This window comes from Condylura cristata, unplaced genomic scaffold (genome assembly GCF_000260355.1).
Source record: "Condylura cristata isolate star-nosed mole 26May11 unplaced genomic scaffold, ConCri1.0 scaffold00002, whole genome shotgun sequence".
In the NCBI taxonomy this organism is placed as follows: Eukaryota; Metazoa; Chordata; class Mammalia; order Eulipotyphla; family Talpidae; genus Condylura; species Condylura cristata.
The window spans coordinates 3,427,380-3,442,863 of record NW_004567103.1 but is presented as its reverse complement, the minus strand read 5'-3'; the positions used below and the strand labels follow the sequence as shown (position 1 = coordinate 3,442,863).

Sequence of the window (15,484 nt, the reverse complement as noted above, 5' to 3'; positions counted from 1 at the left end):
CCAAAGGGAAACTGCCGTGACAGCTGATAATGGCGTATCAGGCTGGACAGCTGCTGAACCCACCATCAATCTGAAGTCACCAGAGACGAGCAGACACTGTCCCTGATGTGAAGCGACAGGGAGGCCCACAGCACCGCCACCACCACCCGGTTCTGTCACAGAGACTGCGGGTGGACACAGCGGCTGAGAGCCCGCGGCCCATTGCCCACCCCAGGGCCCTCGCCGGGGCTGTCTCCGGCCAGCCCCAGCTCCAAAGACAAGCCTGAGAGGACAAGGCCCCTTTCACCCACCCCAAACGCCCTGGGGGCTGGGCCTGCCCCTGAGCCCGATGCCAGCGGAGACCATAGTGCCACTAGTCCCCTCCCGGGGGGTGACCTGATGCTCCCCAGTAAGACTCCCTTTGCCAATCCCATCTCCAAGCCTGGGTCCGGGCGACCTGACCTCTATCTATTTTTGCACAAGAAACTGGAATTCAACCTGATCAAATCTCTGAAATCTGGGGACAGAGGAACATGAAAACAAAACGGCCTCTTCTTGGCCCGCTCATCTGTGGCCATTGCAAATATTGCTGCAACTAACTTAGGTATGCGGGTTTCCTTTCAGCTCAATGTTTTTGTAAGTAAGATCCACGGTCTTTTGACTGGACAGTTGACGGATGATTATCGCTTCAGCCCCATCTCACTGCAATGTTCTGAGAACAACTTTTCAAGAGCCTGGGTGTATGACATTGTCACAGTTTTCCAAAGACAGAAACTTTTCGCGTAGATTCCGCTCACTAAGAGATGGCTCTGGGGCCCGCCCTGGTGGCCAGGAGTCAAAGCGCAGCCCTATGAAGCAGTCTGCAGCCACTGCAGCAGAGTTGATCCCTGGCCAGGGAGTGACCACATGGCACGGCGGACTTCTCTGTCACCCTGCGGCTTCCCTCAGCAGTGTGTTTTGGTGAATCTGCCCATTCTGTCTCTGGTGAGTCCTCTCACTGCCCCCCTTGACATCCCCACCCCCACTTCTGGCAGCCACACCAGCTCTTGTATGCATAATAAATAAATCTTTAAAAAACAAAAAACCAGAGGTGGCTCTGGTCTGCAGAGCTGCAGAGCTGTGCTAGAGAAGCTAACATTTTGCTTCAGAAGACCAAGGCCCCAGCTTTGAACCTGCCAGGCCCAGCCATCAAAGACTCCGTCCCCGAGGAGACGGTCGTTGGCGGCGCCCTCAGTGTGAAGTGGTCTGCAAAGCAAAGGTAGTTCTGTCTCGTGCTGCAGAAAGGCCCTGAGAAGTGACAGACCCGCGCGAGGAAGCAGCTCAGGTTTGCTGGTCGGACGGGCAGAGCGGCGGTGTCCGCTCACCGCGCAGCAGCGCCTCCCTGTGGTGAAACTGGAAACTGCGCTGGGATTAGGGAAACCGCCGCCGCCAGTCGCCCAGCGCCCAGCGCCCAGCGGGAAGGGTGAGGGCCCAGGAGCCCCGCGGCCAGCGGCACTCCCTTGGTCCCTTTCGAGTCCATCCGCCTCAGAGACGCAAAACTTTTGTGTGATCTGCTGTTTTCACTTGGAGTTTGAAGTCAGCAGTCTACGATTTTCTATTCACATCATTAGGTAAATTTGAAAGAGAAGCAGAGACAAGCTCGCCTGTCCTTTGTGTGAGGGCCGGTGGGGACCCCCGTGAGTCGGTGGTCACCCGAGAGCGCAGCCAAGCAGGCCTGGCAGCTGTCGCCCTGTCGGGTGCCCCTGCTGAGGTAACCAACCCGCGTGCTCTGGGACAGAACACCTGTGCCCATGGACGGACTGCCAGAGGGTCGCCCCAAATCCAACAAACCTGGGTTCAGTGTTGCTTTAATAAAGAGACAAACAGTGGGTTTGTGCCGGGAGGAGGCAGTTGAAAGCCAAAGTGGCCAGGGGCGGCTACGTGTGGCCAGGGGACGCTGCTGCAGTGTCTGAGGCGGCCTGGCCTCCTCCCCGCCCCACACCTGCAGGCGACCTCTGCTCTCCTGGATGGGCAACCAGGGGACAGCCACAACTTGGAGGTGACCACAGGCAACGAGGCTGGGTGGGAACCAGAGCGGAGCAGAGCACACAGGAGAGGGGGGCTGGGCTCCCCAGCTTCTTCGCTGTCTGTGGGGACCTCCTGCTCCTGCCTCTGCCACCCACCGCGGGGAGGATGTGGGCCTTTGCAGCAGCGTCTGTTAGTCTTCAGATAGGGTTTTACCCTGGGTCCCCGAATTCCAGGGGCCCATCCATGTGGGGGGTCCTTACACCCACTTCTTCTTTAATTCATCATTAGATTCCTCTGTTGGTAAATGCAGGCAACACGCCACCATCGTATCAGGCCTGTGGCTTTGTGACCCTGTCAGGTTCAATGAGAGAAACAACACCCAAGTCTCCTCAGCAGCCACGGTTGCAGTCTCCAAGGTCCCTGCAAACACTGAATTGGGGGCCACACTGCTTGGGTCCCACGCAACATTTTCACCAGCTGACCCACACACAGCTTCGCTTTGTGCATTTCTGTTTAAAGACGCCAGTTTCCTGTACATGGTTGTCTCGCTGACTCTGGATGCATGGCGACAGCTCAGGAACTCACGCCTGGACAGTCTGTGTCCACACTGTGAACCCCTGAGGCACAGCACAGCCTCCTAGTGCTTTGGGAAGTTAGGCGGCTTCTCAGCACCACACCCGGAGGCCATCTTAAGCAGTGAATTAAAAAAAGACAAAAATGTGAGAAACATGGCCCTCAGTGAACCCTGAAAATATTATCGCGAGAGGCGAAACTGAAGGGCGAGAGGCGAAACTGAAGGGCGAGTGTCATCCTGAGGGACTAGGGCTGGGAATGTGACCCATATTTCTTGTCACCCGCCTTTGTCTGACTGACCATGAAGGACCAGCGAGTGCTGGCTGGGGGCGGGGGGGTCACAGATTCCAGCAAGTAGGTGAATTGGCAAATTCCAGCTCTGTGAGCAGCAAGGACTGGCTGTGCATGATAAATATTTATGCACACAAGAACTGGGGTGCAGGCCAGAGGTGCAGGGGCTGAGTAGATTCACCAAGGACAGAGTGGGGAGCAGAATAGGCAGATAGACTGAAATACATGACTGAGGGGAGCAGCGGGGAGACAGCAGAGGTCTGCTGCACCCTGTGGGTCACCTCCCTGGCCGGGGATCGAACTCGTGCTACAGTGGATGCTGACAGCTTCACAGTGCTGCGCTTTAACCTGTTGCGCCACCAGAAAGGGCCCAAGATCATTCCTTTCAAACCACATTTTTCCTTTCCTAAAGCATTTAATTTTCCATTCAACACTGCATTAAATTTATCCAAAATGTATTTATGTGAATAAATACATAGTGGGGATCATAGTGATTCACATTATATAATTTCTCACCTGTTTCCTATTTTGACCAAGTCAGAAGTTTTTCAGAAGTGTTATTCAATATCAAATACTTAGGGATTTTCTAGAATCTTATTGCTGATTTATAATTTATTTCCGTTATGTCAGAGACTATACTGCGCATGTTTTTTAATCTTTGAAATTTGAGGTTTGTTTTGTGGCCTGGAATAATGTGGTCAATTCTCCATGTGTACTTGAAAGGCTTCCATGTCACATAGCACTGAAATTTTATGCTTTTATTATCTATCATTTATGACTGGGCCTCCAGGCAAGAACTTAGAGGGGTAGCAGAGAAAGATATTTTTCTTCATCTCTATTAATCCAGGCTGAAGCTGAAAGCAAAAGAAGGTGGGGAAAGAATGACAAGAGAGCAGATTGTCAAATGTGTAATCGAGTTCCAAGGAGAAGAGAGTAGGGGACAAAAAAAATCTGAGAAATAAAGACTGAGGAATTTCTAGACTCTCAGAACAGCTGCTGTTTAAGATACGCAAGGACGTTTTCAGGCTGGAGGAGACATGAGGTGCAACAGCAGCTCTGCAAGAGGAAATGGAGAGCACTGACGTGAGTTAGCCAATCAACTGCTTAGAGCAAAAGTCCGTGTAAGTAGTTAGGGGGTTTGTAATAGATGTCAAAGCAAAATACATGACAAAAACAGCATACACTGTGTGTGAGACTTCTATTTTTGGGCCCTCCCTGGTGGCACAACAGATTAAAGCGCAGCACTATGAAGCTGTCACAGCCACTGCAGCGCGAGCTTGAGCCCCAGCCAGGAGGGACCCACAGGGCGCAGCAGGCCTCTCCTGACCCGCCGCTGCTCCCCTCAGCAGTGGCCTTGTTCCATCTGCCTGTTCTGCTCCCCACTGTCTCTGGTGAATCCTCTCACTGCCCCTGCACCAATGGCCTGGACCCAATTCTGTATGCATGAATAAATAAATCTTTTTAAAAATAAAAACTTCCATTTTTTTCTATTTTTTTTCATATATACTACACTTTATTCACATTTTATTGTTCTTTTCTTAACCACTCCTTATTCAGTGCATCCATATTCTCCCACAACAGCTTAACATTCTTTATAATGATCAAAGTCCTGATTTGCAAATTCATCATCAGTTATGTTTCACATTTTTCTCTTGACTGTTGCTGACATTTTCATACTTCATTGCAAGTCTAGTGATTTTTTTACTTACTGGATGTTGACATCACCTGTGATACACTGTAGTCTAAATTCCATTCACCACCTCTGAATCCTGTTCCAGCTCTTCTAGATTATGGGGGGACTTACATCCCCCCAAGAGTAAATCTTGGTTTTGCATTTTGCCCTAGTCTTAAGGCCTGAAATGTGGTCTCTTTAACCTCTTGTTGTGATCATTATTTCTAAAACATGGTCCTGGAGCCTCCCTGGTGGTGCAAGGATTAAAGTCTCAGTACCATCAAGCTATCCCCAGCCAGGGTGCTGACCCGCAGGGCGCAGACCTCTCCTGTCCCTGCTGCTCCCCGCAGCAGTGGATTTCAGTCCATCCACCTGTTCTACTCCCCACTCTGGCTCTAGTAGGTCCTCTGGCCCCTGCACCACACCTGTTTTTATACACGTACATAAGTCCTTTTTAATTAAGATTGATTTATTTATATGCACAAGAACTGGGGTGTAGGCCAGAGGTGGGGGTGGGAGGATTCACCAGAGGCAGTGTGGGGAGCAGAACAGGTAGAGCCACTGAAATCCACTGCTGAGGGAAGCAGCGGGGAGGGAGAGAGAAGAGGTCTGCTGTGCCCTGTGGGTCGGTCCCTGGTGGGGGATCGAACTCAGGTTGTAGAGGCGCCAGCACCCCCAGGGAGGGCCCCAGGCCTCTCTAGCACTGAGGGAACTGCAGGTGTCTGTAGCCAAGTCTTCAACCTCCACAGCTGTTCTCCCTGGGTTTAGGAGTATCCTGTGCTGAGCACACACACTTAGGGATCCTTAAGAATTTAAAGGCAATTTGTATGCAAATTTTATCGCTTTCCTCAGTACCACCTTCATTTTTATGGAAATTCTAACTGGGACTTCAACCAGACTCCTCAGTGCCAGTTCCTGCTGGCTAAGGCTGAGCAGCCAGAGGCCAGCCACTTTCACCTTTTTCAAAAATGTTTATGAAAATAAATATGTGCATTTACCTGTCTCCCCAGGCTCCCAGAACATCCAATCCTAAAATGATGAAAACTTGGGAATTCTTCAAGAACTCCTGACCGAAACACCCCTTGCTACCACCAGGGCAGCGCACCCTGGGGTGAAGTGGTTTCTCCAGGGTCCCTTGTTCACCGCTGGGTCCACTGTGGACTGCAGGACTGAGGCTCTGCAGAGACTCGCTTTCCCATGACAGGGACCACGACGGCAGAGTCCCTAGAACTGTCTCTGCTTCTGGGCCACTTGTCCCCAGGCCACATCTGCAGTGCCAGTGGCCTGCTGCCAGGCTAACCCCGGGGCTTTCTCCTTCCGTTCAGCTCACCCTGGTGGCATAGACCATCCGCAGTGTCTGTTCAGGTCTCCTCAGGGAGAAGGGAGTTTCAGAGGTGGTGCCCATGCTGCAGGGAAGCAGCAACTGAAGAAACTGGCCAGACTTGCCATTGGGACCACAGGAGTGCGGGGACAGAAGAGGCGGCAAGGGGACAGTGTCTCGGATGAGAAAAGCTCCAGCGTTCTCAGAGGCCGAGCCAGACTCTGCAAGGGCCATTCTCCAAGGAGCACAGGCTAGGCACTCAAATTTGGGCCGGCTTGACTAGAACCTTCCCTGGGGACCCCACAGGCTGTGTCTGGTGGGCTCCCACCGCCTGTCATTTAGTCTGAGCGTGGCTGCTATGAAAAGACCTAGCAGCTTAAATCCAATCTAGGTTCCCTGGACACGGCCCCATCCTGTGGGTGTGCTGCCACCTGCTGGAAGTCGACAGAAGCGGTGACAACCATTTGCCGAAGGAAGTTGACTTTCCTAAAATGGCTGCAAAACCTGCCTCAACTCAAAGCTGAAGCAGGCACGGAAGGCTTTTGGGCTAAGGTGCGCGCAGGACCCAGCCCCTAGATTCATGTAAGTCTCGGCTCCATTCTGACCCTGCAAGGGCCTCGCTGCCCTCCCCCAAGAGTAGCTGCTGCCAGGTCAGCCTTAGCAGGGCCTCACTAGGTGGCAGAGCAGAACCTTTTTCTGGACTTCGCAGGCGCAGAGGCTGAGGAAATCCCCGTGTGGGCACCGATGCGGAGAACCCCTGGCAGCCGCTGGGGAGCACTCCCGCCCCCACAGTGGACCAGCCTAGGGCTGAGAGCGCTGACACTTGGTCCATGGGCCGGTCTTCCAAATCCCCCCAGCCAGGGGGGCTGTGCAGGACTGGCAGCACCCCAATACGTTATCAGAAGTGCCTTCTGCACTCCAGGTTTGCTCACCCCAGAGGGCAGTCAAGGGGTCTGCCAGGGAAGGCACCCACTTGGCAGAAGGCTCTGGGATGGCACCTGCTGAAGATCCTCCGCATTTCAAGTTCACGTGGGGAGCCTGACCTGCCGCTGAGGCGAGTCCAACCCCAGCGACCCACTGGGACAGAGCTCTGCTCGCACCCACTTTCTGGCCTCTTGCCAGTGGCCTCCCCCACCCCCTCCACGTCTTGCCGACTCAGCCCATCAGTGAAGCTCACCTCTCCCCTCTGGTAAATCTGTCTTAACCCGGTGCTTTGCTCCACTTCAGTGATCAAACCACACCCGCTGCCACCTGGTAGTTATGGGCCGGGAGGGCTGGAGCAAGATGCTTGGAGTTTTGACCTTTTGCACAGAGCCCCCAACGGCACACCCCAAAATCTGACCTTTCTGCTGTGTCACGAAAGCACGGGCTTAAGACCCAAGTTTCTCTCTAGAATGCATGCTTTCTGCTGCGCCCCACCCCTAACTCACCCTGCACGTACTCTGCGGCTTGGTGAAACCCCAATATGCGCCCTTCCAGCTGGCCCAACAGCAAGCACCTCTCCTCAGACACCAGATCCGCTGCAGCCCCTGGGCTGACTTCCAAGTGGGGCAGCACTGGCCACTTCAGCACAGCCTTCCCAGCAGGCAGGGAGGACCTGGAGGCCAGGGCTGCCTGGCCACACCCCACCTTCAGCCACACCCCAGGAGAAACACTCCAGAAGTACCAGTCTGGCACCAGAGTTTAGGACTTTTAATTTGTCCCAAAGTTGCTGAAGCAAAAATCATAAAACATTCTGCTTTCCTTTACACCCCCCAACGCAAAAACACAAAAACAAAAAACACCTATTTGTAGGAAAAAAATGGTTTTGTACATGGGAAGAACAATATAAATTCAAAACTTACAGATAAGGGTTAGCTCTATCACTCATCTCTTTAAAAAGTTTATATGAACATCCAGTCAAAACCAACAGGGCGTCCCCCTTTGAAATGTCATCTATGCGATTCCGAGTCGCCCACCGGACTGCAAACTGCCTTGGAATGTCCTCAAAAGGCCAACTGACCAGGGAGCAGAGAAACCCCAGAGTCCTTTCTTTCAAACGGAAGAAGGAAAGACAGGGAGAGAAGAAACTATTCAAACTTCGTCTTCTTTCCTTGCGGCTTGTGGTCGCCACCTCCTCCTCGGCCTCCTCGGAAGCCTCCCCGGCCTGCAGGAAAGACGACGCCACAGGCGAGTGAGCACTACGCTGCGCGCCACCCCCCGGGTCCCGCAGACTCGAGCAGCCCCGCGTCCGCCTTACCTCCGAAGCCTCCCCGACCTCGGCCCCCGAAGCCGCCGCCTCTGCCTCCTCGGCCGCCGCCTCTGCCTCCGAAGCCGCCTCTGCCTCCTCCGCGACCCCCGAAGCCGCCCTCGCCTTTAGGTTTGGCCCAGTCCAAAATGACTTTGTTGCCGTCGATTTCCCCATCTTCCATGGCCTCCTTGGCAGCTTTGGCATCTTCCTCGCTGTTGAAGTCGACAAACCCAAACCTGGAAGGCCAAAGGGGTCCCCCGTTTACAACATGACACAGAGCCGGCGGGCGCCACCTCTCCGCTGGCTGTTTCCATGCCATGTCTCACAGGACAGCAGAACGGCCTCTGAAGACAGGGCCAGAGTGCTAGTGCTGTGTATTGGCTTTTCTTCTCGTGCGAATCCGTAAACTGTCACTGATGGACAGAAAGGAGCTCAATGAGAAGGTACGTCGGGGAGGGGTGCACTCGGGCTGCTGGCCACCCTGCTTCTTACCCTTTGGAGGACCCGGTCTCACGGTCGGTGACTATCCGCGCCCGGACAGAACCATCAAATGACTCCTTCAGTGTCTCCTCCGTGGTCTCCTCAGACAACCCCTTGACAAACAGGGTTTTGGATGGCTCTGGAAAAGACCGAAATCATACATGTTATGTAAGAATTCGTAATGACCCATGCTGAATGTGCAAAGGCTGAAACAGCCCACGCTCAAAGTGGAGCTCAGCCAACCACTTTAGGCAGAGGGCTGTGTTCCGCTGCCATGTCACGCCAGGAGCCCTTCTCAGAGCTCCCCGGGAAGCAGGAGCCGAATCAAATACCTGAGACCCACCGCAGGCAGCCACCCCGGCCACACAGGCAGTAAACCACAGCAAACTACTGCTCAGAGTCGACACAGCTGGATCAGAACTTGACTATCTAGAGGAATTTTCTTGAGATTTCATCAGCTGTTTCTCAGATAATCAATCATCACATCCAGCTCATGGTCACTCAGCAGCCATATGAATCCGGGTCTAAGGAAGCTGAGCGCAGCGGAGGGCTGACTCCCACACACAGCCCCATTCACCTACGGTACTTACGGCTTCTCGCGTTGGCTGATGCCCTGGGCCCTTGCAACTCCAGTCTGATGGCTCTGCCCTCAATTTCCCTTTTGTTACAGGAATTTAAAGCTTCTTTAGCATCTTCAAATGAAGCAAATTCTATAAACGCATACCTGAGGATGAAGTCAATGTGCAAAGTCACAATGAGCACAGTTCTGCTGCCACCAAGGGACAAACTGTTTTCTCTCCACACTGATTTGTGTAGCTAAACTTTGCTTTGGCTTACAACCCACACCCCACAACTTTTAAAAGATACATTTAGGGGCCTCAGCACTATGAAGCTATCTGCAGCCACTGTGGCATGCATTCTATCCCCGGCCAGGGAGGTGGCCCACACACAGGGTACAGCAGACCTCTCTTGTCTTCACAACAGTGGATTTCAGTTGATCCACCTGTTCTGCTCCCCATTCTGTGTCTGGTGAATCCTCACCACCCCACACCTGGCCTACACCCACTTCTTGTATGTATAAATAAACCTTAAAACAAAAAAGAAAAAACACCCAAGGCAACATACAGCCCAAACACTAAGGAATATAGTTGTTACCCTTTAGATTTGCCATTTTGATTCTGGGGTACTTTGATAAAAGTCGCCTTCTCAAATACTTCCTGAAGAGTTTCTTCTGTTGCACTGTAGGAAAGGTTGCTTAAAACCAGTGTTTTTGATTCACCTACAAATAAAAAGATATTAAAATTATGATAAAAACTGACTGTCCCCACCCTCACAGTTGTATGTTGTTTAGTAACACTGTGCTCGAGATCTGGACCTCGAGGGCACCGGTGGGGGTTACACACCGTGCACCATCATGCTCTACTCTCTCCCATGCCTTTTGTTCAACGTGTAAGGTGACTCCTGGCATATGTCTTCCTAGAACTGCTTTAAATTAAAAAGTCTAAGTCATTAACTTTCTTACCAGAACAGCTAAATTTGTTTATGTTCTAAGGTAAATGCTTCCATCTAAGCCACTGGATTACTACTAGCAAAAGTACCATCCAGTCACTCTACTATACAACGATACACAGAGCTCCCTCCCCCACCAACCCTGGGATGCTGTAGGTGGGCCTTTATCCTTACCACTCCAAGTGCTGTTCTTCCCACCTCTGTGGTCTTGACTTTGACCTTTCTCTCCAGTATAGTAAAGGGAAATGGATCGTCCATCTATCTCTGTTCCCTGCTTTTCTTCCAACGTTTTTTCTGCATCAGCTTCTGTTTTAAATTCAATATAAGCAATCCTGCAACAGGAAAAAACTTTAGAAGTCACAAAACTTTTAAGATTATATTAAGTATTCAACACAAATGTCTACAAAACAACTTTGTTTTTGGTAAGTCACAAAAATGTCCTTTGTTTTATACTAATTGAAATGTGTAAGTCTTCAACTAAAACTTATCTGTCTGCCAAACACACCTAGAAAATTTACTCATGGGGCAAACCTCCACCTTGCAACAAATGCTACTACTTAGTAAAAGCACGTATCAGAAACTAAGCATTTCGCTTTACACATGAACTTATCAGTTTAAATCCTAACTAAAATAACGCTACCCCCCCCCGCCCTGTACAAAAGAAAATGAAGCACCCACCCAAATCCAGATAGGAAACTGGACCAACCTTTCCTACACAGGCCAGAGCTTATTTTAGTGACACTAATATTCCGTAGGCACTAACATACCCTTTACTCTTTCCATCCTTGCTGACTAATCTGATCTCCATAGCATCTTCAAATACTTCTTTTAATTCATCCTGAGTAACTTTGTAAGGCAGATTTTTAGCCAAAAGTGTTCTTGCGTCTCGATCTAGGAAACAAAAATGTAGATAAAAGGAAATGAATAAACAGATGAGGAGGGGTCTAATCTAGCTCTGCAAGACTGTTCCTGTCGAGGCACCTCCATAACCTACACAGCAAACAGTACACTTAAGTAACCCTGAACGCGTAAGACTTCTGAAGTGACGTAGCTGTTAAAACATCACGCACAAACAAGGGGAGGTGACTGCATGGCCTGTCCTGGCAGGCAGACTTCCAAATGCACGACAGACCAGCCCCCACGCGCTGACAAGTCATCAAGCTAAAGCCGGACATACCTTTCTTACTGTCTTTTCCCTTTGGTTTTTCTAGTTTGATTTCTTGGCCAAAGATTTTTAAGCCAGTGAGTTCCAAGGCCTTTTCCAGGTCTTCAGCAGATTCAAAGTCCACATAACCGAACTTCCTTTAAGGCAAGGAGACCAGTACCAGTTATAACCCAAGGCGCAGGTGTTTTGGGCACAGGAAACATTAACATAAAGTGGGTGCAGAGCAAGGCCCAAGTCCCTAAACCTGACACAAGTTCACCTGCAGCCTTCTGACCTACACAACTGTTATGGACTGCAGCAACTGACCAAAAATGAAAATTGCTCTTTCAAGACAGGAACACCCCATCTAGCTGATAACAGCATTCACTATTACAGTTTTACTAATTTATGATCGAAGTGTCAAATCTGAGACCGCAAGATTTTGGGGCAGGGGCTTAAGGCCAGTGAGTTTCAGTGGACCCACCTGTCCTGCCCCCCACCTCTTCTATGCATAAATCTAAAAAAAAAAAAAAAATTTCAGGACAAAATAAAGATAGAAATTCTAATTTGGGGATTATTCAGTTTGATAATGTTGTGATTGATCTTACAACCATGTCACATTCCTGTTTAAAGACAGCCAGCTGAAGTCTGGAAATGAGGGATTATCATTTTAGGTTCCAGAAATAACAGAGGTAATTCTTGCATAAACCCCCCCCCCATACCTACCTAGACACACCAATTCTGACATCCACAACAGCAAGATCGTTTTTAGCAAAAAGGTCACTGAGACCTGTTTTTAATTCAGGAGCAGATTTGTTGAAGTTCAGGTTTCCAACGAAGAGATTGAAAGACGTAGTTGGTTCTGTGGCTGTGGTCACATAACACCAAAAACCTCAAATTAGTCTAGTACGGCACAAACAACCTCCGGCAAAACTTCCCACACACAGCACATCAGCCATCTAGGTCGCATCAGATTTCATTCAGTATTAAGTCCCTTGTTTGTCCATCACTTGTGCTACCTGGTGTCATCCCCAACCCTCTGGACTCCAAGTTACCTTCCACTTTTTGCTTCTTGGCTTCAGGAGCGGCTTTCTGTTTGGCCATTTCCTTCTTTCGCTTCCCAGGTACTTCTTTGACAGGTTCTAAATTTCAAGCAATCCAAGTCATCCACAAGTAGCCACATGTACTGCCACCCCCTTATACAAAACTCCAGTAAATAGGTCCTCAGAAACTAACTTGATTACCTTCCTCTTCTTCCTCCTCTTCCTCCTCTTCGTCCTCATCATCCTCCTCTTCATCATCTTCATCCTCATCCTCGTCGTCATCCTCATCCTCTTCATCATCATCCTCAGCCACGTTCTTAGCCTTCACAGGAGCAACTTTTGCAGGAGGTTTCTTTCCTTTGACTGGTGCAGTCTCCATAGCTTCTTCTTCAGAGTCTGAAAGAAGTCATCTAGTCAAAAACCCAAGAGAATTCTCCCAAGCCAACATTTACATTTTAGGGAAATCTAAAGGAAAAGGAATGAAACCCCAACAATGCCGCTGCCTAATAGCGATGGCCAAAAATGAAGAGATTACTTGGAAACAAAACCCAATTATGAGTCCTCCTAGAATGTACAATCTTACACATTTTCTTAGAGGTAGATAGGCATCCACAGAATGTATACCGCACCCAGAAAATCCCTTCAAGGATCTTTCCCCAACCTGCAGGTTGTCATAAAACAGATGCTCTTAAAGGTCACCACTCTTAACTCACTAGATGAAACCCAAGGACCACGGCGGGAATTCCCTTACCATCCTCGTCCTCATCATCCTCGTCTTCGTCGTCGTCATCCTCATCATCTTCATCCTCATCCTCGTCGTCGTCTGAGGCTGGCGCAGCCGCTTTCATCACAGCTGGCTCAAATTCATCTTCGTCTTCATCATCGTCGTCCTCATCATCCTCTTCACTGTCATCTTCGTCTTCTTCCTCACTGTCTTCCTTCTTGGCATTCTTGCCATTCTTCGCTCCCTTGGCTGGGACAACTGCTCCCTTCTTACCAGGGGTGGCCACAGCCGCTCTGCCTGGTGTGGCTCCCTTCTTGCCAGGCGTTGCTACCGCTTTGGCTGGTGTAACCGTTTTCTTGGCTGGTGTGGCCACTGCCTTTTTGCCAGGGGTGACGGCTGCTTTCTTAGCTGGTGTGGCAACCACACCCTTTTTTACTGGAGAAACCATCACCTTCTTTGCTGGAGTTGGGGTGGCCTTCTTGCCTTTTTTCTGAGGGATAACCACCTTGAAAATAGAAAAAAATATATGAAGCCTGCTTCCTAACCCAAGTCTGTCCCAAAAATGAGTGACTCTTAACACTGCCTATGGCTGACAACCATGTGTGCCTAGTTCACGGAAGCGCTGTGACCATCACGTCACATGTCTTGTTACAGGGCAACCACGGTATGAAATGGGTTCCCCGAATGTCCTCACCCTTGCACTTAAAGTGACTTAAATATTCAACCTGCAGGCACACACGCAAAGTTAATGGGCTTATTTACCAAAGTAGGGGAAATGTATTTCGGGGAGGGTGATCAACTGGCAATGCATCCTACTGGTTCCACCAACCTGGAATCCCAACGGCATGCTGTGAGCTGGTGAAAGCCAAAAGGAGCAGGAGCAGCAAGCCCCCTCTCCAAAGCCCACACGTCTGGTTTCACACCCAACTGGGGGCCCAAACCCACCCTCAGGTCCCAGCAGGCTTGCTTCAGTGATGACGGGATTTGCAGTTTCATGTGTATTGATGGCTTTGGTCTGGAGTGGGGGTGGAGTCCACAAAACCTGTGAGGTTCCCTGAGGGCACTCTTTCCCCCTAACACTTCTATAATGCCACAAAGCTACAATCCCCATCTTCAAGTAATAAAATTCCTGAGCACAAAATCCCTTAATTCCTGTACCTGTCTTCACAGCTGCTTTAGCTTTGAAGCAGTATGTCCCCACCCCAAAGAGACACCCCTTTTCCTCACCTGAAAATGGTATCAGCATCAACTTTACATCTCACTCTAAAAGCCTCGTATGTGTCAAGTTTTACACTTTAAGCATTACACAACTGCCTAAAATGTTGATTGAAGGCTTTGGGGAGGGGCGAATCTATCCCTGCACTATCAGCACAAATCCTAGTGATGTTAAGATGGACGAAACTATCCCTTATTTAGGATTAAGTCGCTCACATCCAGATTTAGTTTTTGTGTATTACTAGTTTTGTTGGCCACTGTAGAGAAAAACTTTTACTAAATTCTAAACAAAAAATCTGAGCACAAGTGTAATGATCAGCTAAGAGCAGGTGACAATTAAATAGGGTCAATGTTAACAGATGGAACCTGCAATCCTCAATCTACACATAAGCGACTAGAGGTTATAAAGCCCATATGTGATTGAATCAACCCTGCTTGGATGGTATGAAGTTACTGGTTAAGACTCTCAGACCAGAATAAACTCAATTAACAGTCATGGTTGTTGCCTCACCTTGGGGGTAGGGGACTAACTTGTTGGGAATGGAATTCCAGAACCCCTCAAAGTCAATCAAATATTGCCCTGTGACATCCTGGCATATGAGTTAACGTTCCATCTTGCTTGACACAGTGCTGTGTGTTAGGTCGCAGTGATTACCTCTTCTCCGCTGCTCTCATCCTCTTCATCTTCTGACATTTCCTCATCTTCACTGTCTTCTTCCACCTCCTTGGGGGGAGGCGCCATTTTCTTAGGGTCACCTTGATTTTTACCAGCCTAAAGCAGACACAATTAGCACATTACATCTCAGACACCAAGTTTTCCTGTCTGTAAATTGCAGTCATTCTCGAGTCCCCCCATCATATTAAAGTACTAGTCAACCCTAGGATAAAAAGTCAACTTCGAGAAAATCACCTCCGTTGTCTTCGTTAAGCCCACCGTGATCAAGCTGTACTTCCAGAACCCACGGCGGCACGATTTCACACGCACAGGCTATATCTGGAAATTCTCAGGGCCACTATTCACAGACCACCCCAAAACCTCCTTTGGAGAATTCGAACACTTAACTCCACCACCCACGCCTGAGTTCAAATTTGGAAGAACAGCTTTATAATCTTTTTTTTTTAAACCCGTCTTCCGCTCTCGGCCTCCCGAGAAGTTGTACTTTCCCAGGGAAACCCCGCCCCTTCCAGACCTGGCGGGCCACGTGGGGGCACCTCCCTGCCACCATGTGCGCGTAGCGGGCCGCGCAGCACGCGGCCAGGCCGCCCCTTCCGGAGCCCACACCACGTGTCCGCCGC

General features: G+C 50.0%; 1 protein-coding gene across 1 annotated transcript in view; it reads right to left on the bottom strand.

Annotated features, from left to right (window-relative positions):
* Positions 1–7,519: 7,519 nt before the first annotated feature.
* Positions 7,520–15,484, bottom strand: part of NCL (nucleolin) — an 8,613-nt gene continuing 648 nt past the window's right edge. The window contains exons 2-14 of the mRNA XM_004674203.2: positions 14,844–14,960; positions 13,001–13,478; positions 12,451–12,645; positions 12,262–12,348; positions 11,933–12,074; positions 11,240–11,364; positions 10,830–10,953; positions 10,237–10,394; positions 9,709–9,832; positions 9,144–9,277; positions 8,566–8,692; positions 8,083–8,309; positions 7,520–7,989 (exon numbers count right to left, since the gene is read on the bottom strand). Of these exons, the coding sequence (XP_004674260.1) occupies positions 7,913–7,989; positions 8,083–8,309; positions 8,566–8,692; positions 9,144–9,277; positions 9,709–9,832; positions 10,237–10,394; positions 10,830–10,953; positions 11,240–11,364; positions 11,933–12,074; positions 12,262–12,348; positions 12,451–12,645; positions 13,001–13,478; positions 14,844–14,960 (2,115 nt within the window). The 3' untranslated portion in view covers positions 7,520–7,912. The remainder of the gene's footprint in view (positions 7,990–8,082; positions 8,310–8,565; positions 8,693–9,143; positions 9,278–9,708; positions 9,833–10,236; positions 10,395–10,829; positions 10,954–11,239; positions 11,365–11,932; positions 12,075–12,261; positions 12,349–12,450; positions 12,646–13,000; positions 13,479–14,843; positions 14,961–15,484) is intronic.